General features: G+C 47.0%; 1 protein-coding gene across 1 annotated transcript in view; it reads right to left on the reverse strand.

Moving 5' to 3' along the window:
* The window catches only part of OTUD7A (OTU deubiquitinase 7A), a gene marked incomplete in the record, with an annotated part of 157148 nt that overhangs the window by 45304 nt on the left and 84902 nt on the right, over positions 1-26942 (reverse strand). Inside the window, 1 exon segment of the mRNA XM_070053542.1 lies at positions 22063-22281. Within this exon segment, the coding sequence (XP_069909643.1) occupies positions 22063-22177 (115 nt within the window).

Genomic DNA, 26942 nt, shown 5'->3' on the forward strand with positions numbered 1-26942 from the left:
AACTAATAAGAGCACCTAAAAGGTAATCCATAGAAGTGAAATTGACACTTTGAGATGTGATGACCTTTTTTTCAGATTTTATTTATTTATTTGACAGGTAGAGTTACAGACAATGAGATAGAGAGACAGAGAGAAAGGTCTTCCTTCTGTTGGATCACTCCAAATGGCTGCAACAGCTGGTGCTGCGCTGATACGAAGCCAGGAGCCAGGTGCTTTTCCTGGTCTCCCATGCAGGTGCAGGGGCCCAAGCACTTGGGCCATCCTCCACTGCTATCCCAGGCTATAGCAGACAGCTGGACTGGAAGAGGAACAACTGGGACTAGAACTCGTGCCCATATGGGATGCCAGCGCCGCAGGCATAGGATTAACCCAGTGTGCCACAGCGCCAGCCCTGAGATGTGATGACTTTGAACAGCCCTTGTTTTGACTGTTGAGAAACAGTTTTTTTCCATATTATTTGTAAACACTTTACTTATTACAGAGTTAATTTTATATGTATAAGGTTAATTGAGGGGCCAGCACTGTGGCGTAGCGGGTAAAGCCGCTGCCTGCAGTGCCGGCATCCCATTTGGGCGCCGGTTCAAGACCAGGATGCTCCACTTTTAATCCAGCTCTCTGCTATTTGCCTGAGAAAGCAGTAGTAGAGGATGGCCCAAGTCCTTGGCCCCTGCACCTGTGCGGGAGACCCAGAGGATGCTCCTGGCTCCTGCCTTTGGATCAGCGCAGCTCTGGCCGTTGCAGCCAGCTGGGGAGTGAACCAGTGGATGGAAGACCCCTCTCTCTCTCTGCTTTTTCCTTCTCTGTGTAGCTCTGACTTTCTCAAATAAATCTTTAAAAAAATAAAATAAAGTCGGGGCCGGCACTGTGGTGCACCAGGTTAAAGCCCTGGCCTGAAGCGCCAGCATCCCATATGGGCGCCGGTTCTAGGCCCAGCTGCTCCTCTTCAGATCCAGCTCTCTGCTATGGCCTGGGATAGCAGAAGATGGCTCAAGTCCTTCGGCCCCTTCATCCACGTGGGAGACCTGGAAGAAGCTCCTGGCTCCTGGCTTCAGATCAGCTAAGCTCTGGCCGTTGTGGTCATCTGGGGAGTGAACCAGTGGATGGAAGACTTCTCTCTCTCTCTCTCTCTCTCTCTCTCTCTCTCTCTCTCTACCTCTCTCTGTAACTCTGTCTTTCAAATAAATAAAATAAATCTTTAAAAAAATAAAGTTAATTGAAAATAGATCTTAGTGAAAAATAAGAATGGGAACAGAAGAGGAGGGAAGAAGGGTGGGAGTGCAGGTACAATGGGAAGAATCACTATGTTCCTAAAGTTGTATTTATGAAATGCATGAAGTTTGTGTACCTTAAATAAAAAAGGTTTCTCAGGAAAAATGGGCATAATGATGGCCCTGATATAACAGAGATTTTATAAACATTATGCCAGGAGTTTTTAAAAAGTTCATGACTGGGGCCGGCACTGTGGCACAGCGGGTAAAGCTGCCACCTGCAGTGCCAGCATCCCATTTGTGCACCAGTTTGAGTCCCAGCTGCTCCACTTTTGATCTAGCTCTCTGCTGTGGCCTGGGAAAGCAATGGAAGATGGCCTAAGTCCTTGGGCCCCTGCAACCCCGTGGGAGACCCAGAGGAAGCTCCTGGCTGCTAGCTTCGGATCAGCACAGCTCCGGCCATTGCAGCCATTTGGGGAGTGAACCAGTGGATGGGCGACCTCTCTGTCTCTTGTCTCTCTCTGCCCCTCCTTTTCTCAATGTGTAACTCTGACTTTCAAATAAATAAATAAATAAATCTTCAAAAAAGTTCATGGAAACTCATTGTTTTGCATCAAAATAAATTTATCTTTTAGCTTACATTTTCTAAGTACTTTAAAAATTTTTTAAATTTTTGCTATAAGATTTTTAAGGATTTAATTATTTATTTGAGAAAGAGAGAGAGAGAGAGAGAGAGAGAGAGAGAGAGAGAGAGAGAGAGGTCTTCCATCCACTGGTTCACTCCCCAGATGGCCACAATAGCTGGGACTGGGCCAGGCTGAAGCCAGGAACCTGGATCTTCTTCCAGGTCTCCCACATGGATGCAGGGGCCCAAGCACTTGGACTATCCTTGCCGCTTTTCCAGGTGCTTTAGCAGGGAACCGGATTGGAAGTGTAGATGGTGGCTTAATCCATTATGCCATGGAGCCGGCCCTGATATAACATTTTTAATTCATATTACAGTCAAAAGGTTAATGGTCCTCTAAATGAAGAGTTCAAGAACTAAAAAGTAAAAAGACCACAGTTGAGCAGGAAAATAGGCAAGGGCTCTAAACAATGAAATGAAAAGATGTTCAATTTCACTCATATTATTAAATTTTAAAATAGTCACAACATCATCACAACTGCAGTAGTATATAGTTCTAGAGGTTGGCATTGTGGCATTTGTAACGTAGCAGGTAAAGCTGCCACCTGCGATGCCAGCATCCCATATGGGTGCCAGTTCATGTCCTGGCTGCTCTGTTTCTGATTCACTCCCTGCTAATGTCCCTGGGAAAGATAGAAGACAGCCCAAGTCCCTGTGTCCCTGCCACCCTTGTGGGAGATCTGGAAGAAGCTCCTGGCTCTTGGCTTCAGCTTGGCCCAATGCTGGCCATTGCAGCCATCTGGTGGGAGTGAAATCAGTGGGTGGAAGATTCCTCTCTCTGTGTCTCTCCCTCTCTCTGTGTGACTCAGACGTTCAAAATAAATAAATAAAATGAAAAAAACCCCTAAAGTTGTATAGAATTCTCTAATAACTTTTGGTATAACAATAATATTTAATATTTGGGGAGTACTTAGAATAGGGCTTGGCACATGGAAAGCACTATGGATGTGTTTCTACCAAAATCGGTCCAGTATCTTGGGTAAAAGGAGTGTATTTATGAATATACTAAGGAATGGACCACAACCCTTCAGCTTGAAAGCACAGTCGCAGACCAAGGTCCTTTTTAGGGCAAGTGCAGTTGCTTTTGCATCCAGTGAGGAAAAACCGAAGAGAGATGGTTTTCCTGTTGAGTGCCTGGTTCCGCTCAAAGTGAGATCCACTGGTTATACAGTGAGGGCAGTGCAGAAATGGCAGGAAGTGCTCAAACGCTTTTACAGTAATGGGCATTGCTGAAACAGTTCTAATGAACTTTATAGAAGCATTGATTGGCAGAGGGTTGGAAATAAAAAAAAAATAATGTGGTCCTCCAGGACAGATAGCTTGAGAAGCCCTGTTAAGAGGAGCTCAGAAACACAAACCACATATTTGTATTTAGATGTAGCATTTTCAATTTCTTTGCCTATACTCATTGTTTAGGCTGTAGTGCTAGGGTCTTTAAAGAAAATGCTGAGTAGGTCTGAGGGAAAAGGAACCAGGTTAGAAATGTGAAAAAAGACTTGGCTTCCTACGCATCACTGTGGTTTGATAACATCCTCGGGAAGTCCACGTATTGGAAAGTGAATCCTCAGATTCACGTGGTCATGGTGTTCGGAGTGGGCCTCTGGGAGATAATTAGCACTCGAGGAGGTCTCGAGGTGTGGCCCCCATGATGGGATCAGGGGCTTGAGACAGAGGATGAGAGACCCGAGCTAGCAAGCTCGCTCTGTCTTGCCATGCGGTGTCCTCCAACGTGTTAATGATCCGGCAGGGAGGCCCTCACCAGATGCCCTGTGGAGGTTGGCACCATGCGCTTGGAATTCCCAGCCTCTGCACCTATGAGCCAAACAAATTTTTATTGCTCCTAAATCATCCAGATTCAGGTGTTTTGTTCTAGCAACAGAAAGCAGCTAAGACAGGTGTCAAGCCTCATGGAGCAAAGATAATTGACTCTTTGAAAACACTGAAGATATTTCTTATACCCTACAATCTCCAGTGGATTTTTACTTCTGACAGTTCTAGACTTGTTCTTGATTCTTTTGTAATATTTTGCAAAAGCTCATTTAGAATTAGGTCTTATGTGCATGTATGTGCACTTTAGAGAAGGAGGGAGCTGAAGGCTTTCCATCCAATCTTTCCAAAAGACAAGGTCCTCCCCTGAGAACAGTAGGAGAGGACATATTTAAAGAGAAAAAGGGATCAGAGAAAATGAAAATATTCCTTTTCAACAATCCTTTGAAATGTGTATCAGAACGTGAAACAAATTGTAGTAAATCTCCAATGACCAAATAGCAAATGTTGTGTCACAGGTACCAATACTGCCACACCAGTGGATGGATGCCCGTTACATCACAAGCATAGAAAGAGAGGCCGTGACCCTGCAATGTGCGGCACCCATAGTGGGGATAACCTTTGCACCCCACATAAATTTAGAGCCCTCATAATCTATCCCAGGTGCAAGGATTAGAAATAATAATCGTGCAGACAGAATGTGCCTTTTCCAGCCTGGGCTTAGAACAGGATAAAAGAAAACTCCCAGAAATGTTGTAACTACTGGCTCCACTCTGATACAAAGACTGCATCCAAAACTTACTTGTGACTTGGAACGCCAAAGCCAAGAAATTAACATAAAATTGGTTCTGACCACCAATGGTTATTTTCCTTGGGAAACTGGTGGAACCCAATCAACCAACAAAGAAGCAATTCTCCTTGGCGAGGCACTCTCCAACAGACTCTGCACAATATTCCTGCAGACGATGACGCGCTTACAATTCCAAGCTCCAATAGCAGGAACCGAGCCACATAAGAGTCTCAGACACGAAGTCAGGTTCACAGATTCCTACCAGCAGGAAACTGCAAGCAGTTTGACATGTTTAAAGGACTCAAAGGAACGAAACAAAACTGGACCAAAGGTTAGAAAACAAAAACAGAACTTAAGAATAAAAGTTGTAGTAGGTAAAATTTAAAAAATTTAAATTTGAGAAGCAGAGAGATGGGTAGAGATAGAGGCTGGCTCTCATTTGTGGGTTCCTTCCCCATTCACTTCCCAAATGCCTGCAATGGCTGAGGCTGAGCTGGGGGCAAAGTTGGGAGCTGGGAATTTAACCTAAGCCTCCCATGTGAGTGGAAGGAAGCCCATTGCTTCGGTCCTGGGTGCTGCCTCCCAGGCGCTGTGGTAGCAGGAAACAGGAGTCTGGACTGGAGCTGGAGATCAAGCCCAGGCATTCTAACGTGGGGTGCAGGCATCTTAAAATGACAATAACTTGTGATCAGGAGGGTAGGGGTGAATAAAACTAAACTAACTAAGGTACCTGTATTCTCTGGGTGTGGCTTCAGATGTTCATTAATTTGAGCTATGATTCATATGAATATTATGTTTTAGGATAACCTTTCAATGCTAAAAAGTATATAACTTCAAAATGACTAGAGGAAAAATGAAATGATTAAAATATTTAATTGTTTTAAAATTAGATTTGTAAGGAGAGGAAGAAAACCTCACATGGAATGGGGACATGTAAGTAATAGTTACATTAAACATTAATGTACCTGTTAAAAGACCAAGGTTATGAAACTGATTTTAAGAATAAGTCAAGGCAGGACCTGGTGCTGTGGCCTAACAGGCTAAGCCTTTGCCTGTGGCACTGGCATCCCATAGGGGCACCAGTTCAAGTCCCGGCTGTTCCACTTCTGATCCAGCTCTCTGCTATGGCCCGGAAAAGCAGTAGAAGATGACCCAAGTGCTTGGGCCCCTGCACCCACGAGGGAGACCTGGAAGAAGCTCCTGGCTCCTGGCTTCGGATCAGCTCAGCTCCGGCTGTTGTGGCCAATTGGGGAGTGAATCAGCAGATGGAAGATCTCTCTGTCTCTCTCTCTGTCTGTAACTCAACCTCTCAAATACATAAATAAATCTTTAAAAAAAAAAAAGAATACGCGAACTACATGCAGTTTATAAGAGGCAGGCCTAAAACATGCAAATGGAAAAGCAGTGAAGGTGAAAGCAGGCAGTCTGGCACCTGGCGCATCAGGCAAATTTTACCCAAAAGGCAGCTGGCGCAGCTGCGTCGACACCAGGTAAGTGGAAAAGCAAAAAAGCTTTACCAGCGTTCAGTGAGCAGAAGAGTTTCCAACGTGCAGCAGTTCAGTTCCCGAGGAACAGAGTTTAGTTGCTGTACCTCATAAAATAGCCTTCCATTTACATGCAGTTAAAATCCACAGAAATAAAAGGAGCTACAGACAAGTACAAATCAGACAAGGAACTTTCAAGGCGTCTCTTTCAGTAATTGAGAGAACAAGTACAAAATAAATGTATAGATTTACAAAAACATGATAAATGACCAAACGGACATTTGCAGCACAGTGAAGTCAACACAGAAGACTAGATATTCTTTTCAAGCACACAACAAACATTAAGATTTCAGTCATACTGGACCATAAATCAAAAGTCTCAACAACTTTCAAATCATGGACCATGCTCTCTGATCCCAATGCAATTAAGCTAGAAGTCAATAATAAACTAATAACTAGAAATATTTCCTACATTTTTCATATATTTGCAAACAGGAGCCTGTCTAATAATTCATGAGTTAAAACGTGAATCAACATGAAAATTAGAAATTATAGAACCGTATATTAAGCTACGTTTCAAACCTTGTGAGATATAGCTAAACTAGAAATGAGAAGAAAATTCACAACCTTAAATGCTTTTAAGATAAACAAAGAAAGGCTTAGAATGTATGAGTTAAGCAATAATCTCTAGAAGTTAGAAAAGGAACAGTAAATAAACCCAAAGCAGGAGGGAAAAAATACTACACATCAGGACTCAGTAAACTTTGGCCAGGGAGAGATGTGTGTATAGAGGGGAGACAGAGAGAATAAACTTGTGTTACAGACCTTATGTCTCCGCAAAGCCCAGGAGGAGATATTAAATAAAAAAATTAAATGAAAGTATTTTCAAACCAGAAAAAACAGAATTCAGGACTGTACAGCCTGCACCCAAAACAAAACTAAAGTTGGACCATCCTGGGATGGCATACAATTCTAAATGTGTATCTGCCCAGTAACACAGTTTCAATATATTTAAAGCAAAAGTGCATAGAATTGAAGAAGAAATAGAGAGATATGAAGTAATGGTGGGAAATTTTAGTATACTCTGGTAGAAAAAATGGACAAAAACTCAGATAAAGGGGCTGGCGCTGTAGTGTAGCGGATTAAGCTGCAGCTTGCAGTGCCAACATCCCATATGGGTGCCAGTTCAAGACCCGGCTGCTCCACTTCTGATTTAGCTCTCTGCTATGGCCTAGGAAAGCAGTGGAAAATGGCCGAAGTCCTTGGGCCCCTGCACCCACGTGGGAGACCCAGAAGAAGCTCCTGGCTCTGGATCGGTGCAGCTCCGGCTGTTGCGGCCAATTGGAGAGTGAACCAGCTGATGGAAGACCTCTCTCTCTCTATCTGTCCTTCTCTCTCTGTGTAACTCTGACTTTCAAATAAATAAATAAATTAATCTTAAAAAAAAAAAACTCAGATAAGGATAGAAAAGACAGAATTCAATTTTTTTCAAGTGTACCTGAATACCTGTCAGACTTTTTTGCATACTGGGTCATAAAGCAAGGATCAACACATTTAAAATGCCTGAAGTCACTCACGGTATAGTCTATGGCCACAGAAGGATGAAGATAGAAAACCTAGAAAAAAATCTTTATTTTCTTGGATGATAACCAATATACTTTCAAATAATGAATCAATCAAATAAAAGTATGATAACAGAAATCAGAAAATGCTTTAAATTTAATGATAAAGAATAATAATGTCAAAATTATAAGATTTGGCTAAAGCACTGCATAAAGAGAAATTCATGGTTTTACAGCATTGGATGATTCTGCTAAAGAAGACAGAACAACATAAGTTTCCCTCTCATGAAGCCACAAGGAATTGGCATCTCCAATCCAAAGAAAGAAGACAATAGAAAAAGCCAAAGGTAAGAGCAGAGATTAATGAAACAAAAAGTAAGTTTACAACTGAAGAGCAAACAGAGACCAAAATATGCTCTTTGCATAGATGAACACAGTTATAAGTCCCTCCAGTAGGGGCTGACGCCGTGGCATGGTGGATAAAGCTGCTGCTTGTGGCGCTGGCATCTCACATGGACTCCAGTTCAAATCCCGGCTGCTCCACTTCTGATCCAGCTCCTTGCTAATGCACCTGGGAAAGCAGCAGAAGATGGCCCTGGTGGTTGGGCCCTTCACCCACATAGGAGACCCAGAATAAGCTCCTGGCTCTGGATTGGCACAGCTTGGGCCATTGTGGCCATTTGGTGGTGGTGGGGGAGTGAACCAGTAGATAGAAGATTCTTTTGTTTTCTCTCTCTCTCTCTCTCTGCCTCTCTTTCTCTGTGACTGACTTTCAAATAAATAAATCTTAAAAAAAGTTCCCACCAATAATGTTAATGAATTAATGCAAGAAAAATTACAGAGCACCAACACCAGCAATGACAAAGGGGCCACCTGGGGCCAGCAATGTGGCATAATGGGTCAAGCTGCCACTTGCAATCCTGGCATCCCATATTTGAGCATGGGTTCACATCCTGGCTGCTCTACTTCCGATTCAGCTCTCTACTAATGTGCTTAGGAAAGCAATGGAAGAAGGTCCAAGTACTAGGGCCCCGGCCACCCACATGGGAGACCAGGATGGAGTTCCTGGCTCCTGGCTTCATACTGGACCAGTCCTAGCCATTGTGGTCACTGGGGGGTGAAACAGTGGGTGCAAGATTTCTCCCCCCACGGCCTTTTCCAATTAATAAATGAATCTTTTATAGAAGTGGGGGCCAGGCCAGCGCCGCGGCTCACTAGGCTAATCCTCTGCCTTGTGGCGCCGGCACACCGGGTTCTAGTCCCGGTTGGGGCGCCGGATTCTGTCCCGGTTGCCCCTCTTCCAGGCCAGCTCTCTGCTGTGGCCAGGGAGTGCAGTGGAGGATGGCCCAGGTGCTTGGGCCCTGCACCCCATGGGAGACCAGGAGAAGTACCTGGCTCCTGCCATCGGATCAGCGCGGTGCGCCGGCCGCAGCAGGCTGGCCGCGGTGGCCATTGGAAGGTGAACCAACGGCAAAGGAAGACCTTTCTCTGTCTTCTCTCTCACTGTCCACTCTGCCTGTCAAAAAAAAAAAAAAAAAAAAAGAAGTGGGGCCATTCCTACAAATCTTTCAGACAATCAAAACTAGCAACACTAAATGTAGACAAAGGAGATAAATTAATTGAAAATGTTACAAAATGACATAAAATAAATATTATAAATATTCCAAAATATTTTAAAGGAATCGAATCTGTTATCTTAAAAACATAAAAACATAACCATGTGACCATATGCTTTGTGGTGAATCTTTTCTAATCATTTGAGGAAGATGTAACACTGATCTATAAAAATTCTGCCATAGAACATAAACAGAGGAAAACCATCACAATTCCTTTCGTGGGTCCAGAATAATACTGAAAACAACACCTACTCTGGATATTACTGAAAATTAAAATTAAAGGCTAATATTTATTATGAACACAGATGTCAAAATTCTAGTCAAAATGCTAACAAATCAGATTTTGTGGTATACAGAAAAATACTATGACTAAATGGGGTTTATTCCAGGAATGCAAATGTGGTTAAACAGTTGAGAATCAGTGAACATAATCTACAAATACACAGGAAAAAATGTAGGAAAATCATAGTATCATTTCAATAGATGCATAAAAAACATTTACTGACTGTCAATACCATTCATGGAAGACAAAAACTCAGCAAACTAGGAATAGAAAGTAACTGCCTGAATCTGAAATACCGTATCTACAAAAATCCTACAGCTCACATCATATTTAATGATAAAATAGTGCAAGTTTCCCTCTGAGATTAGAAACTAGTCAAGGATGTCTGCTATTACCTCTTCAATGAATACTTTCACTGGAGGACTTTGCAGTGTACCAGGCAAGGAAAAGAAACAAATCCACAGGGATTGGAAAAGAAAAATAAAACTCTCATCATTTGTAGTTTACAGATTGTGTCCAAAAAAAGATACAAACTACTACAATTTATAACTTAATTTAGAAAGGTCCCAGAATATAAGATCAATAAGTAAAAATCAACTGAATTTCTCTGAGTTACAGTTGGCACTTGAAAAAAATATATTGTTTATAATATCAAAAAAGACCTCAAATACATCCAGATAAATGTGAAGATTTGTGTTCAAGACCTTTTCTATAACAACTACAAACTATTCATAAGAGAAATTAGGGAACATACTATGTTCATGGATTGGAAGCCTTCACATACAAAGATCAATTCTATCCCAACAAACCTAAAGATACATCTATGTGGACTTATTTTACATATATTCTATGTAGGTTAATTTATATGGAAATAAACAAGCTGAGCGTAGTGATGGCAATTGTTAAGAAGACAAATCTGGAGAGCCACAGAGTAGGATAAAACTTGTGAAAGTATAATCATTTTGTTCCAAGGACAAATAAGCCAGTGGAACACAGCAGAGAGCAGAAGCAGACCCACACATATAGTCACCTGTTTTATCTCAAAGGTTACACTGTAGCATGATAGAGAAAAGGTGGTTTCAATGAATGGTACCAGGTCAGGTTGACAAATATATGAGGAAATAGACTTCTAGCACATATCATATAGGAAGACATTTTTTAGGTAGATTGGAGAGTTAAATGTGAAAGGCAGGAAAATATCACTAGAAACTCGGGATGGGCAGAGTTCCTGAACTCAAACAGAAGCTCTCAAAGAGGGGAAAATGGTAAATTGAATATTTTAATTAAGATATTCTCTTCAGAAGGTGAAAGGGCAACCAACAGAGAGAGTGAAGATATTTTCAGTACCTCTGACAAATGACCCATTTTTAGAATGTTTAAGAAATTCCCATAAATTAATCAAATTGACTTGTATAAAAATGGGCAAAAAAACAAACAGAAAACGCGCCCCACAAGAGTTTTATTAGTCATCAGAGAATAAACATTAAAATCACAATGTGAACATCACTACACTTTCATCACAATGCCTAGCACGAGAAAACAAACACAAAATGGAGCCCCCAGAACTGTCAAGAGTGGAAGAGAAAGCTGGCACATCCCCTTGGAAAACTGTTATAAAGCTGACTTCTTTGTAAATCCCATGCTCCAGCAAGACCCTTCTGAAGTCTATTATCTTCAGAAATGTATTTGTGTGTTCACTTTAAACATGTGCAAGAATGCTCACAGCAACACTGATCAAAAATCGAAAACAGCTCCGATGCTATGGACTAACTGGGCCCCCTGATTCCCTACAAGTGTCCTGAAAACAGACAGTACTCTCAGACTTTTACCCCATCCCATTCATGCATTTTTTTTTTTTTGGACAGAGTTATAGACAGTGAGAGAGAGAGACAGAGAGAAAGGTCTTCCTTCTGTTGGTTAACTCCTCAAATGGCCGCCACGGCCAGCGCTGCACTGATCTGAAGCCAGGAACCAGGTGCTTCCTCCTGGTCTCCCATGTGGGTGCAGGTGCCCAAGCACTTGGGCCATCTTCTACTGCCCTCCCGGGCCACAGCAGAGAGCTGGACTGGAAGAGGAGCAACTGGGACTAGAACCCGGCGCTCATATGGGATGCTGGTGCCGCAGGTGGAGGATTAACCAAGTGAGCCACGGCACCGGCTCCCCCATTCATGCAGTTTTTTTTTTTTTTTTTTTGACAGGCAGAGTCATACAGTTTTTTTTTTTTTTTGACAGGCAGAGTGGACAGTGAGAGAGAGAGACAGAGAGAAAGGTCTTCCTTTTGCCGTTGAAGTCATGCAGTTTTAACACTTAGATTAACACACTGAATCTTTGTGGGTGCTTTTTTATTCTCCAACAAAAATAAAGATGAGAAGACAGTAATGAGACAATAGTGACTTAATGGATTTTTTTTTTTTGGTAGCATGAGATCTGTTCAGCCAGATTCATCATACGATTTGCTTTCAAATTTGCTTTTAGGAGTAAATGCTCATTAGTCACCAACGCTACCATTTATTACTGTGTACTCCTATTACAGTGCTGTTAAAGGAAAATAAAAATGGACATATCCCAAGGGCCATATGAGGACATAGCTGGAAGCAGCCTTCTATTAGCCGGAAGGACAGCCTCATCAAGAACCAAGTTGACCAGCACATTGACCTGGGACTTCCAGCCCAGATCTGTAAGAAAATAAATTGGTTTCTTTAATTCCCCAGTCTATGGTATTTTGCTATTTAAATCTGAGCTAAGACACCAATGTCCATCAACAAGATAATGGATATATGAGCTGTAGTACACACATTCACTGAAACACTACATAGCAATGAGAAGAAACTATAATCACACTTGGCTCTATGGATGAATCAGTGAAGCTTAATGTTAAGAAAAGAATCAGAACTTAACCTATGCATGGTTCCATTTATGTAAAGTTCCAAAACAAGGCAACACGGGGCTGTGCTGTCAGAAGACGGTCTCCTTGAGCTGAGTCCTTGTGATGGGATATGTTCTTTTTCACACTTAACGCTCTGCACCCTTTCTCGTATGTATTTTAAGTTTCCATAAGGGTTAAAGAAAAGGGTGCTGGTCTAGTTCTCATGATTATCACAACAAGACCAGAAAACCCAATCTGCAAATATTTCTCCAAAATGATTTTTTCCATAAAATGCAAAAGAATATTCCTTAAATACCTATGGGACACTTTGGGTGCTAACCAGGTCTACGAATACAGCCTGAGTCATAAAGTTGTGAATATATATTGCCACTGAAACGTACTTTAACCCCACACTTTTCTTATTTCCATCTACAACTGCTCAACTCAATGGTTGCTCACAGATCTGAACCACAGTTGGTTTTATTTACCACTTTCAGGTTATCTAAAAATTTAGCTTCCTAACCCTTCCTGAGGTTACCCTCTTCATTTTCTGTACACTTCTAAAACCTGGATTAGTACACTGAATCATTTTTGGCATTTTCCCCAACAAAAATAAAAATGAGAAGAGAGTAATAAGACAATAGTGACTTAATGGACTTTTTGACGGATGAGATCTGTTCAGCCATTCATCACCATATGATTTGCTTTCAAACTTGTCTTTCAGGGTAATGCTCCTAAGTCACTAACAATACTATTTATCACTATGTACTCATGTTATGGTGCTGATAGAGGGCAATAAAAATGGAGGCCATGGTTCAGACACATCCCAATATCAACAGTCCATAACCACACAGCAAAGCTAAAGTTATCCCAATTTCTTCATAATGCTAACTCTAATCATTAATGCAACACAAAACATAAATTTTACATCCTTGTTAGCACAGCTCAATGAAATTACACACATCAGCTATAATCAAATCAGCTCAAACAGCTCTATTTGCCCTAAAAAAGAATGTTAATGCAAAACAGCCAATTATAAGAAGGCCAAAAGACTTCCTCCTTTGTGGCTTATAAACTGCTCTGGCTGCTGTGAGGCACGCTTCTCCCAGATCACTGTCCCCTGGTCTGTGGACTGTCCTCTCACAAGCACAATACATCTAGGTAGTTGTCTTTTTCTTTTTTCTGGTAGAGATTATTTATTTGAAAGGCAGAGTTACAGGGAGAGAGGAGAGAGGAGAGAGAGAGGGGAGAGAGGAGAGAGAGAAGAGAGGAGAGGGGAGAGAGAGAGAGGAGAGAGAGAGAAGAGAGAGAGAGAGGAGAGGGGGAGAGAGAGAGAGAGAGAGAGAGAGAGAGAGAGAGAGAGAGAATCTTCCACGGGCTGGTTCACTTCCCAAATGGCTGCAACAGCTGGGGCTGGTCAGGCCAAAACCAGGAGCCAGGAGCACACCTAGGTCTCCCATGTGAGTGGCCAGGGCCCAAGAACTTGAGCCATCCGCTGTGGCTTTCCCAGGTGCATTAGCAGGGAGCTGGATAGCAAGTAGGGCAGCTGGGACTTGAACCAGAGCTCATATGGGATGCCCGGATGCAGGTAGAGGCTTAAGCCAGTGTGCTACAACACCAGCCCTGTTCAAACATTTTACTAACACGATCTGATTCTATTTCAGCAGGACCTCGGGATCAGTCACCATGTGTTACAAAGAGTGTTCAACATGAAGAGCAGGGGCTGTGACCTCCGGCGCTTGAGCCAAGGCCCCTTCACTGTCTTTGTGCCCCCTGGCTGCTTGACTTTGCTGCTTGCTTCATAATGGGCCTCCCACAGAGCGCTCCTTGGGAGATTTTCTCTAGGCTTTTAAGAAAACCAGGCAACCGTGCGATTCCTATTTGGAATGGGCCGCCCAGCGGAAAGGAGCTGGAGGGGAAAGTGGAGTGTGCTCAAGGTTCGAGGCTGGACTGAGGGAGTCATGGCAGTGGCAGGGCGGGGGGCACCCAGAGCTGGGCTCTGACCCCGTTCTGCTGTTTTACAGGCTGGGGAGCCATCGCAGAACCCTTCTGCTCCCCTGGGTCTCTCCTTCATTCCTGCACATGGAGACCCCGTGAGCACTCACTGCAGCCGATGGGAGGGCTGCAGGTAATTAATGGCACACAACGCCCCGGCACCTTGCGGGCCCTGCACATGTGTTGGCTGCTATTAGCAAAGGCACAGCTATGGTGACGCTGTTCCCACCCCACCCCACCCCAATGTGATGACGATATCCATGGCTCAGATGGTCAAGAGAGCCCAATTAAAGGATAGGATTTCCTCAGAGGGCTCAGAGACATACTGTTTGAAATCTGAAACCATCAAGAGTAAAATTCAACCCAGATGCACGCTCTTCCTCTAACTGCATTGTACTGTAAGACGCCAAGCCAAGCCAAATGGATTGAAATGGCACAAGACCGCATTATATTCAGCTTTAGTTTCTCACCCTAGATCTTTCAGCATAGTAGAATTTTCATACTGCAAGTCACGACGCCACACTTGTGGTAGGCAGACTCTTAGGGAGGACCTGATTGTTGCCTCCTAGGTTATATGGCTGTATACCTCCCCTCCCCGCCCCCACGCCTTGAGTGTGGGTGGACCTGCTACTGTGATGGAGTGTCCGTCCCATGATTAGGTTACCATACAGGGCAAAGGGACTCTGTCCCTTTATGTCCCTGGGGCCCCTGGGAGCAGGGACTGGTGCTCCTCCTCTTGATCCAAATGATAGTGTCTGGCCCACGGGCGGTGCTCAAGATGTGTTTACTAAATGAGCGTACAACCATAATGCCTGAGAAGGCGGCCTACTATACTGGTATGTACACTTTATAGCAAGGACAGCAACATGTAAATGAGAAAGAAGCAAATGTCATTCTATGGAAGGAAATCTGCAAATGAATGAAGGTCCCATTTGTGCAATGTTGGTGTTCAGTGCTGTGTAGATGACTTCAGCTCATGTTTGTCGCTCCCCGTCTTCGTGGAGGAACGACACAGGACCCTTCGCTGTTCTTTCGTCTGCTCGGCCCTCCCCGGGTTTGCTGCTGGTTCTTCCCGGGTTGGCTGCCGTCTCTTCCACCTCCGTGGAAGGGCGGTTCCCCCTGGCCACTTTCCCCACTTCCGCAGGGGAGCGGCACACCGCCGGCCGGCTCTCTCGGGGGCTGCACAGGGGTTCCTTCAGATAGATGTTCCCCTTAGATGTTCCTGGTGCATGTTGTCTCTCTCCTCCTTTATAGTCCTCTTCCACCAATCCCAACTCTGCTACCCACACGCTGAGTACGCTGCTCTCCTCCAATCAGGAGCAGGTCCTACAGTTTATTGGTTGAACTGGAGGCAGCTGTGTAGAAGCTGCTTCTCCCTTCTCAGCGCCATATTGTGGGAGAGCAGATGCATAGAATAAGTCTTAATTCCAGTAACTTAGTCTAGTCCGAGTTGCTCCCAGTTGCTCCCCACAATGTTCACCTTCATGAGAGCTTTCTGCTTTAGGTCCTGGATGAGACGCTGAGGCCTCTGGAGGAGGGCTTGACAAGGACCATGCTGTGGTCCCTGCAGTGCTGGACACGAACCTTGACCTCCATGCCTCCCAAGCCTGCCCTGGGCTCCGCGCTTGTGTCTGCTCAAGGCCATTCCAAGCCCACAGAGGACCACGACACTTCCAGGCCTGTCTGTCCAGGGCCTCTGTGCGGCCACTTTGCTATGACTGACAGGTGGGGGGAGCTCTAAAGCACCTGGGGGAATCATAAGACTGGCCTGGCAACTGGTACAGTGTGGCACTTCCATCGCACCAAGGCATGGTCTCAGGTAGACAGGGGGCCCATGGAAACCTCCCGAAACAGAAGGCAGGCTGGTGTGAGAGCAGCTGAAGGAAAGAGACTGCAGCACCCCATTCCTGACCCTCGTCTGCGGCAAGCACAGTGCAGCCTCCAGTCCTCTGTTTCTCCGAGGACCTGGGCCCCCGTGGTCACATTCACTGGGCAATCCCTAGTGCGCAGGTCCCCTGACTTACTGGCACATCAGGCACCACCGGTCTCCCTCCCTGAGACACCTTCTTCCCTAGGCTTCGGAGCTGCTATCCACCCTGTTCTCCCTGCCGCCCAGGCCGTGCGCTCTCCATCTTTGCTGGCTCCTACCGGGGACCTTGGATGGTTTCTCTTTTCTGTCCCTACTCCAGATGGAGAGCTTTGCTGCACACAGCTGTGTTGGGGGGTGGTAGGAGAGGCCCCCAGGGAGATCATTCCATCCATAGATTTCACCCAACACTGCCTCCTCCCACATTTACACCCCCAGCCCACATTCACACGTTCAACTGCACAGCCACCTTACAAGTGTCACCAGGATCTCAGACATTGCCTGATGGAACCGGCCTCTTCCTTGCTGCCCTCACCCCTAGGCCTGCCCCCTCTTCCGGAGGAGTGCACCTCCGCTTGGCATGACTATCTACCCACAAGTTAGGGGCAATGTTCTTGGGGTCTCTCTCTGCATAGTCCCCATCTAATTCTTCAGTGACATCCCACATCTATTTCCCATCACTCCCATAGCGACCCTCATAACCCTGGCCACCACTCTCTCCACTGGACCAGAGCAACTGCTTCCTCCCTCTTCTTCCTGTATCTTCTTTTGCCACCCATATTCCATTCTTTTTAAAGATTTATTTTATTTATTTGAAAGGTAGAGTTACAGAGAAGCAGAGGCAGAGGCAGAGAGAGAGAGAGAGAGAGAGAGAGAGGTCTTCCATCCACTCCCCAGATGGTTGCAATGGCTGGAGTTGCACCGAGTGAAGCCAGGAGCCAGGAGCTTCTTCAAGGTCTCCCATGACGGTGCAGGGGCCCAAGGATTGGGCCATCTCCTACTGCTTTTGAGGCCATAGCAGAGAGCTGGATCACAACTGGAGCAGCTGGGACTCGATCTGGTGCCCAAATGGGATGCCGGTACTGCAGGCAGTGGCTTTACCCATTACTCCATAGCGCTGCCCCATAGTCCATTCTTGACACAGCAGCCAGACTCATCCGAAGGGCATCAAAGCATGCCACCACCTCTGAGGGCTGCACATCTGCCCAAGGCCAGGCCCCGGCTGCCTTTCCTGCCTACTCTCTTGGCTACTGCCCTGCCTACCTTTCCTGATCCTGCAGCCCTCACTTCAGCTGCTTGCGCAACACTGGTTTTCCTCAATTATGCCAAGCAGGGTGCCATGCCACACTCCCGGTGCCAGGAACGCCTATGTCTCAGCTGCCGCTTCCCCCCACCCCCAACTCCTTGTACCCCGACCTGGCTTCTCGCAGCAGCCTTCACTGCCCGCCTTCGTGTTTGTGACCTACTTGTTACCGTCTCTCTTCTCCACTGGAATTGGATCTCCACAAGAGTGGAGTTGCGTGTTTTCTTTTTGGAGAAGAGACCTGGATGGGGCATTGGGGGGAGCACTGCACAGGTGTGTGTGTGTGGCTTGGCAGCCTTTACCCCAGGCAGCGAGCCTGGAGCAGGACAGCCTACGTGGCCAAGCTCTCCCCACTGATCCAGGTCTCGAGCCAGGGTCAGGCCAACTCTGAAGCTTGCGAGCCTCCTCCCCATCTGTGCATTCCTGGCAGATTTGCTGCCATCCAATCATCTCCCATGGACGCAGACTCAACACTGGAACTCTAAGGAGTCCCTGAGTATTTCTTGGCATCTACATTTCAGTCTCCAGTCTATGCAGTATTACTGGAGTACACATTTGGCTGTGACCACATTGAGCATGCTGTCTCAACCAAACACAACGGCCTGCATCCCAGACCTCGAGACCCTGGTCCCTGGGCCTCCTCACCTGCAGGGGCAGCAGGGACACTTGACAGAGAGGCTAATGGATCCCCAGTGACAGAGTGGCCACTAAGGGGTAGAGGTGTTTTCCTTCCTCTCTCAGGAGGTCCTGAGGATGGGGCCTTTCTGTTGACCCTGAGATTGCCAGGGTTAGAGATAGGAATAGAGATATCCCTGCAGGGTTGAAAGGCTTGGGGAGAACTGGTCTCCCCTATCTGTGGGTTCTACAGGAGTTCACAGTTGGCAGTGGCTTGACTTAGAGACCTTACAGATCGGTGGGCTGCTCCCGTGCCCTGGAAGCTGGGCAGACAGTGTACACCTCTGCTCTCAGGGCCCCCGGAGAGCAGAGCCAAGCCCTAAGTCTGCAGCGCTAACTGAGGGAAGGCCGTCTTCTGTCAATTTTCTGGCCACAGGATCCCTGGCTTGCTGTACAGTCCCAAGGGAAGAGGATGACTCCACCCACAGCCCTGTGACAGAGATGATATTTATTGCAAAGCACAGCTGATTTAATTTGCTGTTAAACAAGTGGAGTTTTTACTAAGTTTTTAGACATCTATATTTCAATCTCCCATATACATGGTGCTTAATACTGTGGATAAACAGTTTATTCAGGGGCTGGCTTTGTGGCGCAGCTGGTTAAGCCGCCACCTGCGACGCTGGCATAGCATGCAGGCGCCAGTTTGAGTCTTGGCTGTTTCACTTCCAATCCAGCTCCCTGCTAATGTGCCTGGGGAAGCAGAAGAAGACGCCCCTGTGCTTGGGCCCCTGCCACCCACAAGGGAGACCTGGATGGCGTTCCAAGCTCTTGGCTTCAGCCCTGGCTGTTGCAGACATTTGGGGGGAGTAAACAGTGGATGAAAGATCTCCCTCTCTCTGTGTAACACTGCCTTTCAAATAAATAAGTACATATTTAGGAAACCCCAGCATATCCCTAACACCACTAAGCACAGGGACTTCAGGAAGGGGACTCCAGTCCTCGCAGAGTTCCTGAGCAGTGTCCACGGATCGCCGGTTTCAGCAGAGCTTGCTAACCCTCCACAGACCGCAACGGCAGAGGCCTGAGGAGCGCGTGCGAGGCAAGGAGCTGCCCCCACTCCCCAGCAGCCAGGCTGTTTGCCCAGATGGGGTTGGGGGCTTTGGGAGGCCTGCCTAACCTCAGCTGGGGGTCTCCAACAGGGTCTGAGCACATCTCAGAGCCCGAGGGATGATCTAGCCTAAGCCCCTGCCTGAAAGTTGAGCAAAGGGCTCAGAGGGTCGGAGCAGGTGTGCTGGGGTCCGGCTTGTGTTCCCTCTCAGCCCAGATGTTCACCTGAGGACTGAACACATATGTGCCCGCACACCCTTGCTGTGGCTCAGGGTGAGGGGCGTGGGAGACCGCTGACTCCTGGACTCCCGTTTTTTGTCCACTGCATATAAATACTGACTGTTCGGGAATTTAACACCTTAACTTGCAAGTCTGGGTTTTTAAATGTGTTTACCGAGACTGGGTAAAGTCAGATAATATTTTTTTTACAATGCTAGTCTGGAAGGTAAGACATTAGTGGTAGACATTAACATGTGACATAGTAGTCTCCTGTGTGCCCAGTACGTGCCCAACACTGGACTGTATGAGCCCCATACACTGCTTTCTCCTACACTTGCACACACCGATCTATGGTAAAACTTCATTTAGAAACTAGGCAAATAAGAGATTCATGATAATAACTCATATTAAGATAGCACAACAATCACAATACACTACAATCAAAGGCATTTAAAACTTACGAGCAGCTGTCGGTCTATGTCATTTAACTTCATCAGGGCTTCAAATGAATGAATCAGAGGGCCCAGCGTGATTAGATGTCATCGGTGTCGCACTTCACCCAGGTCTGAGCTGATGTCGCATTCAACAGAGAGCGAGTGAAACTCACTTCCTTCTTAACCCACACTAATTTCCTCCTTCTCTATGAATGGTGAATCTTTCATTTAAAATACCCTATGTGAACCAGTCCCGGGGCACATCTTTGAAGCAGCCAGTCTCCACAGTGAGTGGTTTGGGTTGCTGCTAATCCAGGGGCACTGCTCCATGTTTGCAACTCAGTCCATGGCACTGAGGTGAGCCAGGCTAGCTGGCTGCGGGTGACAGTCACTGGCTTGTTTTCCGTGGCTGGCTGTGCTGCAGCCGGGGTAACAACATGAGACCCAGCACAGGCACTGGGGACACGCACCCTGTTCTAAAACCAAGCACACTGTTGGGAGGCTGCCCTGGGTCCTGCTCAAGCCTTGACCATGAAGGCTGCCCAACACAGATAAGGCCCCGCTAATTACCGTCCCTTCGTTTGATCACACGCTCCTGTGCCCGCCTTCTTGGAGCAGGCGGATAGGGAAAGCCCTCAGAGCAATGGCGTGAAACCAAATATGAATACCCAGAGCTCAGCTCAGGCCAATACGCTGACTCATCCACTTTCTGGATGGTTCCCATTTGTCCAAAGAACTGTGTTTTATGCTTCTCCGCGCTGCTCTGCACCCAGAGAGTGAGCTGCCTGGGCCATGCCAGCGAGCTCTCTGCCCTCTGCCAGCAACAGGGACTGGATGGTGAGGAGAGGTGTGGTCAGAGGGTTTCCTTCTCTGGCATCTTCTCCCTCCCTTGCCTCTCTGCCAGCACCAAGGCTGGCACTGTCCCTGCAGGGGCTAGGTCCAGGCGTGGCACTGCCCTCCACTGGTGTCCTCAAACCCTCCCATTCCCTAGCAGACACCCCTTTACACAAGTCCCTCGTCTCACTCATTTTGGCCACTCCTGTCTCCTACCAGGACCTTCAATGGTCCACTCACCAACGTCAGGGTCAGACCAACCAACAGAGCTGTCCCCTCTGTCTTCTTCTGAAACACTCAAAAGTATTTGGCAATCTGCACTGGGTCTTGGCCAAGAGCTGAGGTAAGCACCTGTTCAGATGTCTGAACAGCATCTTCTCTCCGCTGGTGCTCAGCCAGAGGCTTCCCTTCAGCCCCGCCAGCACCTCCCCAGGCCGGGTCCGTGGAACAGAGGCCAGCAGGTGGAGGAGCTGGCTGCAGGCTGAGTCCTGGGAAGCCCCGTTCCCTGGCACCAGCGAGCACAGAGGTTCTCAGAGGACGGACTGCGCATCTGCTGTGAGCCCACGCTGCTGGTGGGACCCTTCCCCACCCCGGCAGGTGCATGATGGGCATGAGAAGAAGGCCATGGAGTCTTGTACAAGTGTGTCTGACCAGCCTTGCAGTATTTATAATGCAAATATTTGAGTAAAATAGGTACAATCACACATTGCTTAACGACAGGGACACATTCTGAGAAACGCATCGTTAGGCAAGTTTGTCACCGTGCAAACCTCACAGAGCGCTTACACACACTAAGAAGCTGTGAAGACAGCAGGCAATATGATCTCACGGGGCCACCATTGCATGTGAGGAGGAGGTGGGCTTGCTCCCTGGGGAGGGAAGGAACTGGAAGGGGAGGGGAGGAGACTGAAGCTGGGTTTTGTGCTTTCTCAGCCTGGAGGCCAGCAAGGCTGGGAGGCAGGGAACTGGTCCAGGTGAGGCCGTGCCATTAGGACTCACAAGGGTTTGGCAGGTGCTCATCAGCCATCTCACCTTTGCAGATGGGAAAAGAGAGGTGCAGGGCAGTCCTGCCCGTGCCCACAGGAAGGAACAAGGGTCTCCCACATTCCTTTACAGCCTCGGTCTTTCTTATCCTTTGCTAGCAGCCCGTGGAGGAGTTGGAAGGGAGAGAGAAGCGAGGCCGAACAGCACAGAGCTCTCTGTGGGGTGGGCACCTGTTCACCGGCCTCCCTCCATTCCGTTCAGCCGGTGCTGAGTGAGAGCGCAGGCTGCCTGGGGAGCAGGAGGTTTGGGGGGAGCATCTGGAACCCTGCCTGATGTCTGCCCAGGGTCTGGGAGCGCGTGTCCCTCCCTTGCCTGTCCAGTGAGGCAGGCCAGCGCACTGCTCCCAGGCACCTGAGCACAGTGAGCCTGCGGGCAGCACTCACCTGCCTGCTCCAAAGCCACCATGGTTGCCTGCTCAATCAAGTCGCGCTCGATGAAGCTCCTGAAGTCCTCGCTGTACACGCTCAGGTCCGGCAGCTGGAATGTGTAGATTGGCATCTCCAGGGGGAACTGCTCGTTGTTGCACTCGCTCGCCACGTGGGACCGGGCCAAGGAGACGATGGCTGAGCTGGCGTGGGAAATCCCCCGGGAAAGCCGCTTTTCTGGAGGGGAGAAGGGAAGACAGCCACAGGGACTGAGTGGGTGTGAGTGTGACTCAGTGAGGACATGCAAAAACACATTGCACACACACATGTGCATGTACACACAACACATATAATACACAATGTACACATGGGTGGACACGTGGGTCCCACAACAACACATGCACACATGCCTCCCATGCATACACCACACATACATGTATACAACATATATACTCATACACAGATGCGAGTGCACGCACATAACACACAATACATGCACACATGTACACAGAATTATACACAGGCACACACATGCCTATATACACACTAGGCAATATATGCTACATGCTAATTCGCATATACATATATGTAAACACACCATGCAGTACACACTTATATACATGTATATTTACATACACACATAAGCAAATATAGTAGACAATGCACTACACACATGGATGTCTATGGATACACACATGTTCATGGCATATATTACACTCTATACAAACACTACACATAGGCACACACACATAGATGCATGTGTACACACTACACAATGTATATGCCATATGCATACATACATACCCAAGAAACAGTACACAATATATACACATATACATGTGCACACACATGCATGCACACATACACACACACACACCCCACACCCATGTTCTCCCTGCACCAGTCCTTCTGTCCTATAAGCTTTTTCCACCCTGCAGCTGCTCCTGTTGCTGGACCAATGTTGCAACCACTTGCTGTGTGGTGCTTCTTTACTCACAGCCGTGGAACCTCTTAGCCTCTTAGAAAGCAGTGAGATGCAAGTTCACTGCACGCATGCACACTAGCATGGTCAGGGGGCACCGGGCTTGCTTTAGATATTTTTAAAAGATTTATTTATTTGTTTGAAAGGCGGAGTTACAGAGAGGGAGAGGCAGAGAGAGAGAGGGAGAGAGAGAGAAAGAGAGAGAGAGAAAGAGAGAGAGAGAGAGAGAAAGAGAGAGAGATCTTCCACCTGCTGGTTCATTCCACAGATGGCTGCAACAGCCAGGGCTGGGCCAGGCTGAAGCCAGGAGCTGGGAGCTTCACCTGGGTCTCCCGTGTGGGTGGGAGGGGCCCAAACACTTGGGCCATCTTCCACTGCTTTTCCCAGGCCATTAGCAGGGAGCTGGATTAGAAGTGGAGCAGCCAGGACATGAACCTGCACCCATATGGAATGCTGGCATTGCAGGTGGACGCTTTACTTGTTATGCCACAATGCCAGCTCCTGCTTTTTGTTAGCAGAGATGTCCTCTCCCAGCACCAAATGGTTCAGGGAAGCTTGTCCTCTGTTTTGATGTATTTATGTGCTTAAAGCAAGAGGCAACCTCTTTAGTCTTTCTCTTCTGTGCTCAGAGTTCTTTTTTTTAAGATTTATTGAAAGGCAGAACACCACAGAAAGAGAAAGGGAAGGGAGAGATCTATCTTTCCTTTGTTGGTTTAATCCCTGAACAGCTGCAATAGCCATGTCTGGGGTAGGCTGAAGCCAGGAGCCAGGCTTTCCATCTTGGTTTCCTACATGGGTGTCAGGGACACAAGCACTTGGACCACCTTCTGTTGCCTTCCCAGGCGCATTAGCAGGAAGCTATATTGGAAGCAGAGTAGGCAGGACTTGAACCAGCACTTGGCTATAGGACACCGTTGTCACAAGTGGTGGCTTAACCTGCTGTACCACAGTGCTGTGTGGCTCAGATTTTAGGATAGGTGATCGATCAAAGTTGTTGTGATAAATGCATCACAATAGACATCCCCAGGACGCAGACATGAGGCTGTCACACATGCTTCTCTTCTATCTGGACATCAAAGCACCCTCAGAATGAAGGTCTTGTGTGGTCTTAACTCTTCTTGGCCTTTCCAACCAGGAAGGAGAGATGCAATGTAGAAATCCTCTATAGGGCCAGGGTCTACCTTGTTAGGGAACTGATCATCTAAAAGTATCAGTGTATTTGTTCTCTCAATGCTATAAAAGCATACCTGTTTTTTTTAAAGCCCTGCATTCAATGGCTAATAGAGAAATAATACAAGAAATCTTAAATATATGACATGAAAACCAATTTTCTTTTGGTGCAGCCAGCGTTGGCAATATCATAGACTTCTCTGAGCAGGAGACCTCTTATTTTTCTCTGGAAATCATGGTCAGCGGTGTTTGCATTGTGAGTATTGTCTGAACCCTGTGGCAGGTCCCTGAGTCTGCTCCCTGGGTTACATCATTGGCCACTGGTGAGGTGCACACCTGGACAGGTGCTCTGGCTGGCCCACTATGGCCACCATGGCAAAGCCCAGCCTGCACCGTCTTCTGGACCAGGAGCACTCCATGTCCTCACTTGCAAAAGCAGTGGACAGAGATGGTATTAGTGGAACTTCATTATAACAGGCGAAAAAGCAAAGATTTTGACTCTGTGGAAGGTCAGTTTTAGACCCAAAGTGAAAAATCAGAAACTTCATGCTGTTTGCCACTAAAATGAATGGAAAGTTGCAGAGACAGAGTGTGTTTCAAACTGGTTCTGATTCAGCTTTGATTTCATTCTTGTGGGGAGCAACTGGGAGCAACTCGGACTAGACTAAGTTACTGGAATTAAGACTTATTCTATGCATCTGCTCTCCCACAATATGGCGCTGGGAGAGGAGAAAACAGCTTCTACGCAGCTGCCTCTTGCCAACTTGAGTGATGACCTCCAGGAGCTGATCCTGCTCCTGATTGGAGGAGAGCAGCGTACTCGGCGTGTGGGCAGCCGAGTTGGGATTGGTGGAAGAGGACTATAAAGGAGGAGAGAGACAATATGCACCAGGAACATCTAAGAGGAACATCTATCTGAAGGAACACCTGTGCAGCCCCCGAGAGAGCCGGCCGGCGGTGTGCCGCTCCCCTGCGGAAGTGGGGAAAGTGGCCAGGGGGAACTGCCCTTCCACGGAGGTGGAAGGGACGGTAGCCAACCCGGGAAGAACCAGCAGCAAACCCGGGGAGGGTCGAGCAGACAAAAGAACAGCGCAGGGTCCTGTGTCGTTCCCCCACGAAGACGGGGAGCGACATAATGGTGCCGTGACTCGGATATGAAGACTAGGCAGGGTTTAGTGTCGTTCCTCCATGAAGAGGGGGAGCGACAATTCTGAGACCAATAAGATTGTGTTATGTTGTATTTTGAGCAAAAGCAGAAAGAGAAGTCAAACCACACAGGCCATTAGGAAAAAGATGAATGGAATACACCATTCTGTGTCTGAGGAAGAGGGGGCTCCCCCATCCTTAGGGGCCCAATGGCGATGGGCGTCAGGTGTTAGAGAACTGAGCCACTAGGTGCACCTAGGACCCGCTGGGCGGACACCCACAAGGCTGCCCCAAGCTGCAGAGCCTGCCAGTCCGGCTCTCCACACTCTGGCTTGTCAAGCTCAGTGCCTATCTTCCAAGCAATGAGATGACAGTGGGGCTTCAGGGATACTGGGATTCACAAGGACAGGCTGAGCAGCCCTAACGTGAAAGCATAAATGTAGAAATGCTCCAAAATTCAAAACCTTTTGAGTGCTCACATGACCCCACAAGTGGAAAATTCCACATGTGACCTTGTGATGGGTCACAGGTAGAAAGCAGGTGACCTAAAAATATTGTATAAAATCACCTTCAGGCTTTGTGCATAAGGTATCTATGAAACACAAATGAATTTTGTGTTTAGACTTGGGTCCCATCACCAAGATAGCTCATTATGTATATGCAAACATTCCAAGATCTAAAATTGTCTCAGATCCAAAAACACTTCTGGGCCCAAGCATTTTGGGTACTGGACATGTGGCCTGCATAACATGACATTACTCAGCACTTCCAAACATGAAGTATTTGGCATCTGAAAGAAAAAGCATCTTTGACTACAAATAGATTGCGTTGAAGACCATACAATGAGAAATCTATGCTGATAATTCTTTCCTTCTTTACTTTAAAGCAAGACTTATTTATTTGAATGGCAGAGTGACAGAGACAGAGAGAGGAAGAGAGAGGAAGAGAGAGAGAGAGAGAGAGATTGAATGATTGATTATCTCTCTCATGGCTTAACATGCTAACCCAGAATGCCCCGTCTATACTCCTAGTTCTAACATGTCCCTCTCCTGCCAGTCCATTTTATGAGTGCACACAGTTGCGCTCTCTCTCTCTCTCTCTCTCTCTCTCTCTCTCACACACACACACACACACACACACACACTGACCTCAGTGAGTCTTCTTTTTGAGGTAAAAATGAAATGTTTTATAGGAATTCCCATGTTTAACGTTATGTGCCAGAGAAACATGGATTGGAAACCACCTACCCAGCCATCTACCCACAAACTCACCCAGCCACCCACCCACCATCAGAGAATGTGCGGAACTTGCCCCCTGCTGATACCATCCCCTCTAACCTCGACACTTTGGGCCAGGAGGGATATTAACAACGTCTGCTTAATTCTGGGTTTCTGGCACTTTGGCAAATGGGGCTTCCTCACTGGGAAGAGGCAGCCCCTCCCAGGTTTGGCTGATTCTTAGCAAATGCCTGGGCCAGGACTGTGTCTTTCTGTGCAAACCCACCAACCCCGAGTCCCCACTCTGAGCCTGCTCCTCCTTCTGGCTCTTACACCACAGGCAGCAATATCAATATTCCTTCCCCTCATCACTGCAGGGCCAG

The sequence above is a fragment of the Oryctolagus cuniculus genome, chromosome 12 (assembly GCF_964237555.1).
Source record: "Oryctolagus cuniculus chromosome 12, mOryCun1.1, whole genome shotgun sequence".
Taxonomy (NCBI): domain Eukaryota; kingdom Metazoa; phylum Chordata; class Mammalia; order Lagomorpha; family Leporidae; genus Oryctolagus; species Oryctolagus cuniculus.